The 14,859-nt window shown below is 47.1% G+C and overlaps 1 protein-coding gene across 2 annotated transcripts in view; it reads right to left on the bottom strand.

Annotated features, from left to right (window-relative positions):
- Positions 1-1,924: 1,924 nt before the first annotated feature.
- Garre1 (granule associated Rac and RHOG effector 1) overlaps positions 1,925-14,859 on the bottom strand; it is a 63,563-nt gene continuing 50,628 nt past the window's right edge. For both annotated transcript variants that reach the window (XM_069998579.1, XM_069998578.1), the window contains exons 9-14: positions 12,257-12,382; positions 7,909-8,942; positions 7,085-7,250; positions 5,818-5,955; positions 5,091-5,169; positions 1,925-4,564 (exon numbers count right to left, since the gene is read on the bottom strand). In XM_069998579.1, the coding sequence (XP_069854680.1) occupies positions 4,250-4,564; positions 5,091-5,169; positions 5,818-5,955; positions 7,085-7,250; positions 7,909-8,942; positions 12,257-12,382 (1,858 nt within the window). In that variant the 3' untranslated portion in view covers positions 1,925-4,249. The remainder of the gene's footprint in view (positions 4,565-5,090; positions 5,170-5,817; positions 5,956-7,084; positions 7,251-7,908; positions 8,943-12,256; positions 12,383-14,859) is intronic.

Here is a 14,859-nt window from a genome sequence, read left to right as displayed (position 1 = left end):
CGCCAGACTTGAACAGTAAAAGCCAAGAGAGAGCCCTAATATTGGTATAAGAAAAAAAAAACAACACCAAAAAATGAGTGAGAAAATGAGTGCTCTCACCCAAGACTGAGTTTTTTTTTTTTTTGTCGGTCGTGGGGCTTGAACTCTGGGCCTGGGCGCTGTCCCTCAGCTCTTCAGCTCAAGGCGAGCGCTCTACCATTTGAGCTACAGCGCCACTTCCGGTTTCCTGGTGGTTTATTGGAGATAGGAGTCTCCCGGTCTCTCCTGCCCGGGCTGGCTTTGAACCGCGATCCTCATATCTCAGCCTCCTGAGTAGCTAGGATTACAGGCGTGAGCCACCAGCGCCCGGCCCAAGACTGAGTTTTAAGGACAAGGACATTTATTATACACACTTGACTCCTAGCAAGGGTCTGGCCTCTGGGAAATGATCAGGCCACTCCTAAAACAATCCTTCCTTGTCAGTCCTCCAATACAACCCATACTCCATGGATCCCCTCACAGGATGTCCTAAGGAACTGCGTTTCCTCCAGGACTATGGGACAGTGAGGTGGCAGCTTGTCACACACTATCTATAGGCAATCAAGAGCTGACCACTGTAAAGTTTCTCCTTTGTCTCTAGATGAGGATGTGAGTCACTTCAATGGCAACCCCACACACACAAGGGGCCATCCTCTCCTAGTCCCAGGCCTGGCATGAAGCAGAAGATTCCCAGATAGGAAAGGAGGCTGTACTTATCTCAAATCCCTATGTGTATCCTCCACCTCTCAGGAGGGTAAAAGGCCTCTAAGGGAGCAGGGTTAACATCTTTTTTTGTTGTTGTTGTTGGTCGTGGGGCTTGAACTCTGGGCCTGAGTGCTGTCCGTCGGCTCAAGGCTAGTGCTCTACCACTTGAGCTACAGCACCACTTCTGGTTTTCTGGTGGTTTACTGGAGATGAGTTTCATGGACTTTCCTGCCTGGGCTGGCTGGCTTTGAACCACGATCCTCAGATCTCAGCCTCCTCAGTAGCTAGGATTACTGGCACGAGCCACAGAGCCCGGCCATCTGTCTTACTTCTATTCCCACCCTCTTGCACACAACTGGAGGTTATGGGGCTCCTCTCATGTCCTGTCCAGTGAATGTTAGGTGGATGGCTATGTTAAACATTTCTTTCCCCTGTAACATATTTTATAGGTTATTATGGGTCTTGGGCATGCTGAGCACAGGCTGTGCCACTAAGTGACACCCCCTGCATTTCTTGAGTATTTCTTAGCACCACATGGTGGTTGCTAAGCAACCGCTTTTCTTCATCTAGAAGGCTCTGCGACTTGGTACCTATGCCCAACCTCAGGGCATCTCAGCAGGGAGCTTGAGTGGTACTTATACTTGTTGCTTACTTAATAGTCTGACATGCCTACATTCATGTAAAGATTTCAGTGCATGCTGTTTTTCTGTAAATGAAATGGGAACTGAAATTCTGTATCCAGTCTCTGTGGTTTTTATCCCAATCTTCCTTCTGTGTAGTAAGATGTCACTGTGAGGCAAGTGTCTTGGCACAGACTGGGTCCCTGCTGGGGAAGGACCCAGTGATGGAAGAACAAAAGCAAGGTACAGCACCCATGCCCATTGGGGACATGAAGCCTGGAAGAACCCAACCTAGAAAGCATGTCTGTATTCTCCCAGAAGTCTCCTTAACTTCTGTTGTGGCCCCATTTGCACATGCAGAGGCCTGTACTGGTTCTGGCTCAGGGCAGTCAATGTGAAGGCCTGTGATTGGTTTTCTGTGTCCTGCCTGTCCACTACAGCTCATCCTGACTCCCTGACAGACCTCAGAATCAGAGGGCATGCTGACCTAAAAAACCAACTCGGGCAAAGCTTGTCAAAGCCATGAACCAAGGTGGCTCTGACTGGCTGCTACCCTTTGTTTTAAATAAAGATACAAGGTATTATTAAATGTATATATATATATTTTAATAAAGCCAATAGTTATTTTATTTATAGGAGCTTTCAAAGTAAGATACAAAATGTAGAGTTCCAGTTTGGAAGCATAGTAACTCTTCACCCAAAGTCCTGCAGATGTCTGAGCAAGGCAGCCATGTCTGCTCAGTCATGCAGAGGACACACACACTCACACACTCACACACTCACACACACACACACACACACTCACACACACACACACACACACACACACATGCGCTTTGGCAAGACCTCTCTGCCGAGCGCAGCACCTGGAATCACCAGTGTTCAGAGCAGGCAGGGCTAGGAACACAGCACCCGCACAGAGACTACACAAACAGTGCCCCACAGTCTCAGCTATGGAGATGCAAGTACACAAAGTGTCTTCCTTACTAGGAGGTGGGGAGGGGAGAAAACAAAAACAAATTGGAAAGTGACAATTAGACGTGTCGCCTGTGCTGGAGGGAGAGGCAGGGGGGGCACAGAGGACTGACGTGTGTCCAGGGTGAGGTGTCTGGGGAGGCACTGTTAAAACCAGAGTACTTCTGTCTAACAGAACTGGAAGAAACACATTACTGAAGGAGATAGAAAAAACTATCTTACAAGGAAAAAAAACCAGCCACAAGGAACTTTTAACAGAGATTAGTGTGCATACTGTGACAACACACACAGACAAGAGCCACGCAGGGTTGGTGCAAAACACGTGCCTGAAAAACTCTATGTACAAAACAGTTCTCTGTAAACATGGTGAGGTGAATGGAACCCATGGTGGGTGAAGGATCGTAGCAATGTGTCTGCACATGGCAAAGACAACACCATACGAAAATCTCAGTGGCTGGGCACAGAAGCCCTAAGGGTCTTCTAGGATTTGTGTGTGTGTGTTTGTGTGTGTGTGTGTGCATGCATGTGTGTGCATGTGATGTGTATACATACATATATTCTTTTTGGTATTTTTAAATATAAATTTACTATCTGTAGAAAAATGAGAACATAAATGTTATTAAATCTTTGTTGGAAAAGCTTGTAATGGAGTTAGAAAGAATAAACCATTTATTAGTAGTTTAACATATATTAAAATGGTTTAATGATTTAAGAAAATATAAAAAAAAATTAATACTGTCAAACTTTCATACCAGAAAATATCATGGATTTTTCTCAATTAGACTTTTTTCAAAGGTGAAATATGAAAAAAATTTAAATAAGATTTATATAAAGAACTTTCTGCAACCTCAACTAATAATACAGTGGGATGTCTATAGTCAATATAGATATATATTTATTGTTTTTCAATTTAAGCACCATTCAATTCTTCTGGATCCATCCTGGCTGGAAAATATCCTAAACCCACAGGATATTATCTATTTAATGGCACATGTTAACTGGAAATGTGGTTTGTGTTTTATTATTTTGTGTTTTAAAGACTTTAATTGCTGTCTACATCATAATTGGTTTGTCTTCTGAGTCAGCTCACAATGTCCCTGTGTGTGTGTGTGTGTGTGTGTGTGTGTGTGTGTGTGCGCGCGCGTGCGCGCGCACACACCTCTGCAGCCCCTTTCCCATAGCTCCCCATCTGGGACTGTACCACCCCTTTGGCCGCGGGTGGAAGGATGGGAGGGTGGCAGGTGCAGTCTCTGTGGACAGCAGCTCATCTCTGTGCCCATCAGGAGTACACCTTCAGACATCAGCTTTCCTGTCTTGCCTCTGAGAATCTGGTGAAGACTGCAGGGTGAGACATGCTAACCAAGCCCCAGAAGACCCAGGTGGCTAAAGGAGTCTATATTTATCCCACTGTGTATGAAGTTAAACAAAATTAGTGTTGAGAGCAAACTTCCAGCCAGTATATCTGGTATGTTAAAAGACCCATGGGTGTTTCAGGCAGGAGAGGTTTGAACCAAAGCCTATGTGAAAAACAGCTATGAAGTCAGTGATTGGTGTAGTCACCACCCAGTGTGTGAAGGAGGGAGGACAGACTTCCAGAAGAATGGTCAGTTTTGTTCTTATTAACCCTCTCAGACACCTGTTCTCCAAATGTGGCATCCCAACCACCTGAGGTGCTTACTAAGCATGCAGATTACCCAGCAAATCCCCTGAGCATCAGACTCTCCTTCTTCAGCTGGTTCTCTTGGGTCTGCTGCCTTTCAAAGTCTTGAGAAACAGGACTGAGCTGCCAACCGCCCCCGCCCCCAAGGAATATACCTCTCCCTGGGATCGGGGTGCACTGGTCCTCTGGGGTAGCAGGAGGAGGCTGGTGTCAGCTTAGGTGCAGGGGCGCTCACCACTCCAGCTCCGGCTGACAGGTAGGCTTGCCCTGGTCAGTACTGGGGCAGGTAGGCTGGCCTGCGCTCAGCCTTGCCAGGGAAGGCCTTAAAGGCCTTGGGTGCTGCCTTGTGTGGTGGGTTTGGGGCTGGGGGCTGCGGTGTCGGCGTCTGCACGTAGGTATAGGAAGTGGCACTGCAGTCACTGGTTGCCGCCCACACGGGGGACTGCAGCATCTGCATGGTGTCGTTCCACTGGCTGCTGGGGCTGGCGACAGCATAGAGGGATGTGCCAGGGCTGGGCAGCGTGCTGGGCAGTGGGGAAGGATGCTGCCAGGGTGCTTTGGGTGGCCATGTTTTGGTTTTGTTCTCCTGGGAGACAAAAAAGGTCCTTAGTGGGGATTTAGCACGTCTACCCATGTCCCATGTCCCAGATCTCTGGCCCTTTTTTCTTTGTAGAGGGTCGGGTGAAAGCTGGAGCCTCTCACAGCCTTGTCCAAGGGAATGGCTTACAATGAAAGCAGTGTCACTGTCCAATATGGAAGCTACTTGCTAGGAATGCAGATGTGTGTGTGTGTTCTGGGGAGATACTGGGGTTTGAACTCAAAGCAGAGCTGTGTGTGTATGTTTTGGGGGAATACTAGAGTTTGAACACTCACTGTTCTTTAGCTTTTGCACTCAAGGCAACTGCTCTACCATTTGAGTCACACCTCCACTTCTGGCTTTTTGGTGGTTGGAGCTAAGAGTCTCCAGGATTTGCCTACTGATGTGAGCTTGAAACTGCAATCCTCAGATCTCAGTCTCGAGAGTAGCTAGGATGACAGGTGTGAGCCTTGGTGTCCGGCATCAGGCCCTCTTGAGACTAAAGCTTCAGAACCCCTGCCCGTACTCACAGTACCTGGTTCATGTCCTCCACGGTGGGAAGGAGAGGTGGCGAGGGCAGCGTGCTGGTGTCCTGCTCTCCACTACTGTGTTTCCTGAAAGAATCAAGAGCTCAGAGTGGTGATGGCCTGGTTTCCTGTTCAGCTAAACTCTAGGGAACAATCTAGTCACTTGGCTCTGGGGTCTCTAGGCCCTGAGGTGTAGGTGTGGTGGCCTCCTGAGTAGCTAGGATTGCAGGCATGAGCCACCAGCACCCAACTCCCCACTTCTTTCTCACTAAACTCACCTCTAATTCTAGTCATTTTCATGACTCTTTACATCTAAACATGCTGTATTACCAGGAGGGTCAGAGGGGGTGAGACCTTTGCCAGGAACTACAAAGCCTGCAGGGAAACCTCATCAATGACAACATGGCTGCCCTGGCCCTGGTCGTTGGCAGAAAGGCTGCATCCTGCAAGTCCTAGACCAGCTCACACAGACCCTGTCTCTTGATTCCTCCTTTGCCTATTACACTTGTGTTTCTGGTCATCATGAAACTGTTCTTTCATCAAAAACCCAACCCCAATGTCATCACCTGGGCTACAAGTCTGTGTGGTGGTCCTGAGAGGACCAGCCAGCTTGGCTTGTGGACAATTCCTCCTGAAGATGCTCTTTATAAGCTGCTGGGCACCTGGCTTTCCCAGGAAGCTGGGTCACATTCTCATGCTCCCCTTCCTCCTTGTGGCTCGAAAATCTCTTCTTACCTTCTCTGCTTGACTGCAGCCACAAGGTCAGGCCCTGAAAACATGGAGAACAGGCTGTCCCCGTTGGCTGAAGATGTCTCGTCACTGGAACTGGCTGAGTCTCCTTGAGCACCTGACCAGCCACTGTGCAGGCCATCTCTGAAAGTCCAGGAGAGAAGTTGGTCCTGGGCTCCTGCCAGCCAGCAAGACACTGACCCCACAGCCCCAAGTCTGCCCTCTCTCCATCAATCTCATAAACTCAACAGTGGACTCCTGTTTCTACCTTCCAGAACCCAACGATTTTTCCCTTCTCTCTTATTTCAAAAGTAACACCTTTTGTTGTCCTTAGAACCCTTTGGCTTGTATATAAACTTTAATATTATTATGATTTAGTGTTAGCACTGGGCTTGAGCTCAGGGCCTGAACTCTTCCCTTTAGCTTTCTTGCTCAAGACTGGTGCTCTACCACCTGAGCCACAGCTCCACTTGTAGCTTTTTGCTGGTTAATTGGAGATAAAGAGTCTCATAGACTTTCCTGCCCAGCTGGCTTCAAACTATGATCCTCAGATCTCAGCCTCCTGAGTAGCTAGGATAACAGATTGAGCCACCAGCATCTGGGCTTCAGTACAAAAGACATTAAACACAAACATTATAATAAGATGTGAAAGGCAGGTGCTAGAGGCTCATGCCTGTAATCTTTGCTACTCAGGAGGCTGAGATCTGAGGACTGTAGTTCAAAACCAGCTGGGGGGGGGGGTAGAGCTGGTAGAGTGCTTGCCTAGCATGCATGAAAGCCCTGAGTTTGACTTCTCATAAACAGAAAAGGCTAGAAGTGGCACTGTGACTCAAATGGTAGCATGCTAGCCTTGAGCAAAAGAAGCTCAGGGACAGTGCCCAGGCCCTGAGTTCAAGCCCCAGGAGTGGCAAAAAACCAACAACAAAAAACCCAGCCAGGGAGAGAAAGTCCAGGAGATACTTATCTCCAATGAACCACCACAAAACCAGAAGTAGCACTGTGGCTCAAGTGGTAGAGCATTTGCCATGAGCTGAAGAGCTGAGGGACGGCACCCCAGGCCCAGAGTTTAAACGTGGTGTGTCCAGAGACTGATCACACAACCTGGTGTCCTTCCTGAGCTTCTGAAAGGTTAACCATGTTACTTGCTGGAGTGGGGTATTAGAACTGAACTGCCAACCACAGTGCACAAACATCCATGTGTTTCCCCTTCCACAGACTTCACATGAGACATCCAGACCCTGAACTTGGCTCCCCTGTTAGGCTTTGTACTCACCCTTCTGTGAAGAACTCTGGAAGAGGCCAGGTCCGGTGGGCATCCTCCATGGGTGGCCAGTTGCCTCGGGTGTGGCCTGGTCGGCGACCATGTTGGGAATGCCGCTTCTGCTGCATTGCCTGGCTCACTCCTGCCACATAGCGTGCAAACTCTGGGTCTGAACCCACTGTGTTGAGACAAAAGAACAAACAAAGGTGGGAGACAAAGCAACCTCTTGGTTTCTTTCTCGCTGAGGATAGGCTGGTCACATGCACAATGAAATGTGCTAAGCAACTGGCAGCCACATGCCCCAGAGCTAGTTGCTGGCTACAGCTAATACCCTGCAAGAGGAAATGGTTTTTTTTTTGCACTGCAGTTTCAAGTTTGAGGATGTTTCGAGCATGAACTGTCAAGAAGAGTTACCATCAACTTATGCCTATTATCCTAGCTATTCAGGTGGCTTAGATATGAGGATCACAGTTCAAAGCCAGCCCAGATAGGTAAGAGTGAGAGTCTTATCTCCAATTAACCAGAAAAAAGATGCTAGAAGTAGAGCTGTGGTTCAAGTGTGGTTCAAGTACCAGCTTTGAGCTGGTACAAATACACACAAATAACATAAAGCTAGTTGACCTCAGCCTCTTCTCACTAGTCCTTCCCATGCTTGTTAAATCAGCCCTATTTAAGCCTCTAGATAGGCTGAAACAGTCTTCAAATGAGGAGGATTAAGTTATTTCACTGTAAGTTATATTCACTTTAAGTAAGGCTGTGGCTGACATGCCCTAAGAAATCCTCAGTGATGACATCATGTGTTGAAATGGGGTGAGAAGTGGGGAGGCCTCATGTACCTGCAGGGTCAAAAGGCAGAATCTCTCCCAGCATTCCAAAGACTCCATCACTTTGGTCCCTGTTTGGCCAGGTATTGTTTCTAGGTCCTTGTGGCTTCTGTCCCAGAACCTCTGACATCACATTGTCCATATAGCTGCTCACGAGACCCAGGCTGTACAAGTCAGAACTGAGATCAGATATGCCCGGCCACTGGCCCAGAGGAGAAAGACCTGCTCCCACTGGCTGTGTCGGCTGCTGGGAGGAGCCATGGACCCATTTCCCAGGTGCCCGAGGCTGGGGTGGGGGCTGCTGTGGTCCAATGGGTTGGAGCAGGTGTTGGTAGTATTGCACCTGGGGTGGTTGTTGCTTTGGAGACTGCTGCTGAGGGGCCAGACTCGGTTGGGATGTCAGAGGTGTGTGGGTCCCAGCCTGGGGGGGGCGTGGAGGAGGGGGCACTGGCAGTGATGGCTGCTGTGGCTGCGAAACTCCGGCCTTCTGCTCAGTCACCAAGGCTGTGGCAGCAGAATTACGCCTGGTCACCAATGGGGAACCCTGATGTGACTGGCCCATGTTAAAGCCAGAGAGGAAATCAATCACCTCCTGCATCTCCTGATCAGTTGGTAAGTTCATGCCCTTCTCGTCCTTGCCATCTTCCCCGGGCAGCAAGTTCTCCCGCCTCTCCAGAAAAAAACCATTGGCCATTGGATTACTGGAATTCTGAACTGACTGGGAAGGGTCTGGGGTCCTAGGGAAACTGCCGATGTTCAGAATGCTCTGTAACCGTGTGTCTATGTTGCCAGGCATTTTGGCCTTCTCTTCTGAACAGCCAGCTATGAAGATGTTTTTGGAAGGGGTGCTTGGGATGGAATAATTTGTGCTGCTGCTTGACCCGGAACAGGAAGCTTTCTTGGTGAACCGGGAGGTTAGTTTGGAGAATGTCTTCTGCAGACCGCCTGAAGATTTGGTGCCGTTTCCAGAAGGCAGATCAGCTGGATTCCCAAAGTCACATACCTCCCTTTGGAGTTGGATCTGTATGCAGGGTAAAGCTTGTTCCCTATTTAAACAGGAAAAACAAAAAAGACCTTACTAAGGGGAGCTGGGCACTGATGGTCCACACTTATAATCCTAGTTACTCAAAAGACTGACATCTAAGGATCATGGTTCAAAGTCATGAGTCTGAGACTCTTGTTTTTTTGTCAGTCATGGGGCTTGAGTCTGTGACTGTTATAGTCAATTAAAAGAGCTGGAAGTAGAGCGGTAGCTCAAATTTCAGAACTGAAACACACACACACACACACACACACACACACACACACACACACACACACACACACACACACACACACACACACACACACACACACACACACACACACACACACACACACACACACACACACACACACACACACACACACACACACACACACACACACACACACACACACACGCCCTAACTGGAGAATGAAATGGATCTTTTTTTTTTTGTTTTTTGGTCAGTGGTCGTGGGGACTAAACTCTGGGCCTGGGTGCAGTCCTTGAGCTCTTCAGCTCAAGGCCAGTGCTCTACCACTTGAGCCACAGCAGTACTTCTTTTTTTTTTTCTGGTGGCTAACTGGAGATAAGAGTCTTTCCTGCCTGGGCTGGCTTTGAACCACGATCCTAAGATCTCAGCTTCCTAAGTAGCAAGGATTACAGGCATGAGCCCCAGCACCCAGCTTGAAATGAATATTTCTCTCTCTTTTTTCTCTCAGTCCTTCAGCTCAAGGTTAGTGCTCTACCACTTGAGCCACAGCGCCACTTCCGGTTTTCTGGGGGTTAATTGGAGATAAGAGCCTCACTGACTTTCCTGCCCAGGCTGGTTTGAACGGCGATCCTCAGCTCTCAGCCTCCTGAGTAGCTAGAATTACAGGTGTGAGCCATTGGTGCCTGGCTGAAATGGATCTCTTAAACAAGGAAGACTCGGACTGCCTAGTATTTTTGAGTCCTTGGGTTTGATCCTGGAGCATTGCCAAAAAGGGGAAAGCTGGAGGCATGGCTCAAGTAGTAGAGTGCCTGCTAGTAAGTGTGAGGCTCTAGTTCAAATCCCAATACCATTAAACAAAAGAAAAAAAAAGACAGGAAGACAGACACATACACAGAGGAGACAGGGAGGGAAGAAAGGAGGGAGGAAGAGAAAAAGGGAGAGAGGGAGGGGTACATGCATAAAGAACAACAAGGAGTGTGGGGTGCTAGTGTACACAATCTCTGGGAGCTTAACCCAGAGCTGGGAAAATGGCACCATCTGGCCTAGGTATCAACCCAGCAGAGGACTGAAAAGCAGGCCAGATGTGGAAGTCATTGGCAGAGTCAGGTCTGTGCTGGAAGGTGGGGATGGAGAAGCTGTAGACCCAGCAGAGGACAAATGGACAAGTTCACACCACACTTTGGGGACTTGGCACCACGATTGTTCAATGATTGCCATTGTGTGAAGTTTTCTGAAAAAATTTTCCCTGGACTGAAACGTAGAAAGGACACAGGCAGGAGTTGAAACTGGAGGTGATAACAGTGTGACCCTGGAGATATTCTATTACTGTACAGAGACCCTGTGGCGTTAAGGGGGAGAAGTAGTATCATGGCAAGATGTTTAAGGTTTCTACTAGTTCTAAAATTAGCAATTCACCAAGAAGTAATCTTACAGCTGCACTGTCAGCTGCTTTCACTGGAGTGAGGGAGAGAGAGAAGCAGAGACAGGATGGTATACAAGGCCCTATGCATGCTGGGCAAATGCTGTACCATTGTGTCACATCCATAGCAGCTACTTTCAGATATAAATTCATTTCATGAAGGATGTGAATAAATTTTAACACTTCTCAGCTCTTACTTCATTAAGAGAATAAAGTCTTGGTTAAGAGCCTCTACCACCTTTTTATTGGGTATGCCAATACTGGGGCTTGAACTCAGGGCCTCTTGTTCTCATTTAAGGCTGGCACTCCACTGCTTGAGCCACAATTTCATTTCCAAGCTTTTTCTGCTTGGGGTTGTCTTTTTTTTTTTTGGTCAGTTGTGAGGCTTCAATTCAGAGCTTGGGCACTGTGCCTGGGCTGTTTTGCTCAAGGATAGTACTCTATCACTTTGAGCCACAGCATCACTTTCAGTTTTCTGAGGGTTAATTCGACTTTCCTGGCCAGAATAGCTTCAAACCACAATCCTCAGATCTCAGCTTCCTGAGCATATAGGAGACACCTGGGCTTGTCTGTCTGTCTCTCTTCTCTATTTTTTTGGTCTGTTGTGGGGCTTGAACTGTAGACCTGGGTGCTGTCTCTGAGCTCTTCAGCTTAAGGCTAACACTCTACCTCTTGAGCCACAGCGCCACTTCTGGTTTTCTAGTGGTTAATTGGAGATAAGAGTCTCTCATACTTTGCTGCCCGAGCTGGCTTTGAACCATGATCCTCAGATCTCAGCCTCCTGAGTAGCTAGGATTACAGGTGTAAGCCACCATCACCTGGCTTGCTCTTTCCTTCCTTCTTCCTTACTTTCCTTTTTTTGCTCAAGGTTAGCATTCTACCACTTGAACCACAGTGTCACTTCCAGCCTTATCTGTTTATGTGGTACTGAGGAAGCATCCCAGGGTTTCATGCTTGCTAGGCAAGCACTCTACCACTAAGCCACATATTCCCAGCCCTTCCCTTCTTTCTTAAGTAGTTGTAAAAAGGAGTTTCAGCCAGGCTCAGTGGCTTATGCCTATAATCCTAGCAACTCAGGAGGATGAGATCTGAGGAACGCAGTTCATAGCCAGCCTGGGCAGGAAATTCTGTGAAATTCATATCCCTAATTAACCTCCAAGAAATCTAGAAGTAGAGGTGTGGCTCAAGCGGTAAAATGCTAGCTTTGAGTACAAAAAGCTTAGGGACAGTGACCAGGCCCTCAGTTCAAACCCCAAGACTGGCACCAAAAATTTTAAAAAGAGAACAGAATAGCCGGGCGCTGGTGGCTCACGCCTGTAATCCTAGCTACTCAGGAGGCTGAGATCTGAGGATCGCGGTTCAAAGCCAGCCCGGGCAGGAGAGACCGTGAGACTCCTATCTCCAATAAACCACCAGAAAACCGGAAGTGGCGCTATAGCTCAAGTGGTAGAGCGCTCGCCTTGAGCTGAAGAGCTGAGGGACAGCGCCCAGGCCCAGAGTTCAAGCCCCACGACCGACAAAAAAAAAAAAAAAAAAAAAAAAAAAGAGAACAGAATATTACTGCAAAGTCCTTTTGCATGACTACTTGCTCACATACTACTATCAGTAACATGAACACACATAAACAAAATTTGGTCTCAATTCAGTTTGTTTACAATGCAGATGAGATAGCAAAATTTCTAAAACTGGCCAGGGCACCCACCTGCCTGCCCTCCAGCGGTTTAGGTCCAGTACAGCTGTGTAGAGCACATCCACCAGGCCCAGGGTCTTCTCGGGATCAAGGCTTCTCTGCAGCAGGGACATGGTAGCGGGATCTTCCTTCAGGCACCTAGGCACAAACCAGGCTGCATGAGTTTGGTTGCAAAAGTATTCTGAGCAAGCTTCATGGAAAAGACTTCAAGTTTGAGCAAATGCAAACTTTGCAACTCACTGCTCTGCAAAAGGCAGAGGAAACAAAAAAGAATGTCTTCTATTTTTCAATGTAAGAGATACATTTTTACCAGGCACAGGTGGCTCATGCCTGTAATCCTAGCTACTCAAGGGGCTGAGATCTGAGAATCATGGTTCAAAGCCAGCCCAGGTAGGAAACTCCATGAGACTCTTATCTCCAATAAACCACTAGAAAACCAGAAGTGGCACTATGGCTCAAGCGTTAGAGCACTTTCCTTGAGCTCCAGAGTGCAGGGACAGTACCCAAGCCCCATGACTGACGAACAAACAAACAGATGTGCTTCAAATCACAATGAGATCCCAAATCCAAATAGATCCTTCATAAGACTAGACTATTGTAAACATTTAAAATGCACCTCACCTAGAGAATGTGATTGCTTAATCTAGTCTATCTAACACTTAGAGTAGGCTTACCCTTGGACAAGATCAGCTAACCTGTAATTGTTGTCTAATGAAGTGCTAATTATCTTGTATTAGTAAAAACAGAATGGCTATGTGGTGCCATCTGGGTATACTTGTCTAACTCTTGCCCCTGACAGAGTTCCTGCAATGCTAACTAAGTGCTAAAAGCAAGTTTGCTTCGGATCCTTGAGTACTTGGTATCAGACTCCAGTTTCTGACACAGAGCTCTTAAATATCTTGGAATCTCCTTGGTGACTGACTCCTCTTTTTTTTCTGGTGCCAGTACTGAGGCTTGAACTCATGGGCCTGGATACTGTGCCTTATTTAACTTTTTTGCTCAAGGCTGATGGCTCTAGCACTTGAGCCACAGCTCCACTTTCAAGTTTTTGGTGGTGAATTAGGAGATAAAGAGTCTCATTGGCTTTCCCGCCTGAGCTGGTTTTGAACCACAATCCACGTATCTCAGCCTCTTGATTGGCTTTTAGCTATTTCTTTCAGACAGGGTCTTGCTTTTTGTACAGACTTGACTTGAACTGAAAATATTTCTGAGCAGCAATGTAACAAAATCTGTAGAAAATTCCATACCTTAACTTAGTGGAACAAGTTATAGTACAAACTTAGGTGTATTGAAAATACTTTATAAAAATTTACATTTAGGCTACCCATGTAAGGGGTATATTTGACACATAGGGACTTTTGTGTTAAGATTTGGATTCCACCTCGGAGATTATGCACTCAGAATGTACCCATGCAAAATATTTCGAAATTCAAAAGAAATATGGAGGGCTGGGAAGGTGGCTCAGTGGTAGAGCACTTGCCTTGCATGCTCAAGGCCCTGGGTTCGATTCCTCAGCACCACATAAGAAAAAAGCCGGAAGTGGCGCTGTGGCGCAAGTGGTAGAGTGCTAGCCTTGAGCTGAAGAGCTGAGGGACAGTGCCCAGGCCCAGAGTTCAAGCCCCACAACCAGACCCAAAAAAAAAAAAAAAAAAAAAAGAAATATGGAATCTGAGACACTTAAAAGACTCAAGCACTGTTGACAAGACATTCAGTCTTTAATTTCAAAGGGAAAAGCCCAAATAATTTGCCTAGTTACCAAACACAGCCAGCAGAGGGAGCCTCTGTAAAGAAATAAAGTCAAAATTTTTTCCCTTAGAGGTTCCATGACTTATAAAGTCAGCCACACCTCAGGGAGGGTTTTTAGAAGGAAACTTAAGTGTTAAAACATTTTTGCTCGGAAGTGGCGCTGTAGCTCAAGTGGTAGAGCACTAGCCTTGAGCTGAAGAGCTGAGGGACAGCGCCCAGGCCCAGAGTTCAAGCCCCACAACCGACAAAAAAAAACAAAAAAACAAAAAAACATTTTGCTCCTATCTGTCTACACACACATACATACACAGAGACACACACACAGAGACACACACACACACAGAGACACACACACACACTTTTTTTTTTTTTTCTTTTTTCTTTGCTGGTCCTGGGGCTTGAATTCAAGGCCAGGGCACTGTCCCTGAACTCTTTCACTCAACACTACTAGTGCTCTATCACTTTGAGTCACAACTCCATTTCTGGTTTTCTGGTGCTTAATTGGAGATGAGTCTCATGGACATTTCTAGAAGTGATACTGTAGCTCAAGTGGTAAAGTGCTAGCCTTGAGCTGAAGAGCCAAGGGACAGCACCAGACCCAGGTTGAAGCCCTATGACCACCACCACCACCACCAGCAGCAACAACAACGACAAAATCATGGACATTCCTGCCCTGACTAGCTTTAAACCTCAATTATCAATTCTCAGCTTCCTGAATTAGGATTACAGGCATGAGCCACAAGTGCTCAGCTGGTTTCAGGCATTTTCAGTGCCTTGAATCTGTCACATGCTCTCATATTTAAAAAATAGAGAGCTAAGCATTGGTGGCTTATACCTGTAAGCCCAGATACTCAGTAGACTAAGATTTG

The sequence above is a fragment of the Dipodomys merriami genome, unplaced genomic scaffold, assembly GCF_024711535.1.
Source record: "Dipodomys merriami isolate MVZ:Mamm:240054 unplaced genomic scaffold, mDipMer1.0.p SCAF_52, whole genome shotgun sequence".
In the NCBI taxonomy this organism is placed as follows: domain Eukaryota; kingdom Metazoa; phylum Chordata; class Mammalia; order Rodentia; family Heteromyidae; genus Dipodomys; species Dipodomys merriami.
The sequence above is the reverse complement of the archived record's forward strand: the minus strand, read 5'-3'. Positions and strand labels throughout refer to the sequence as shown.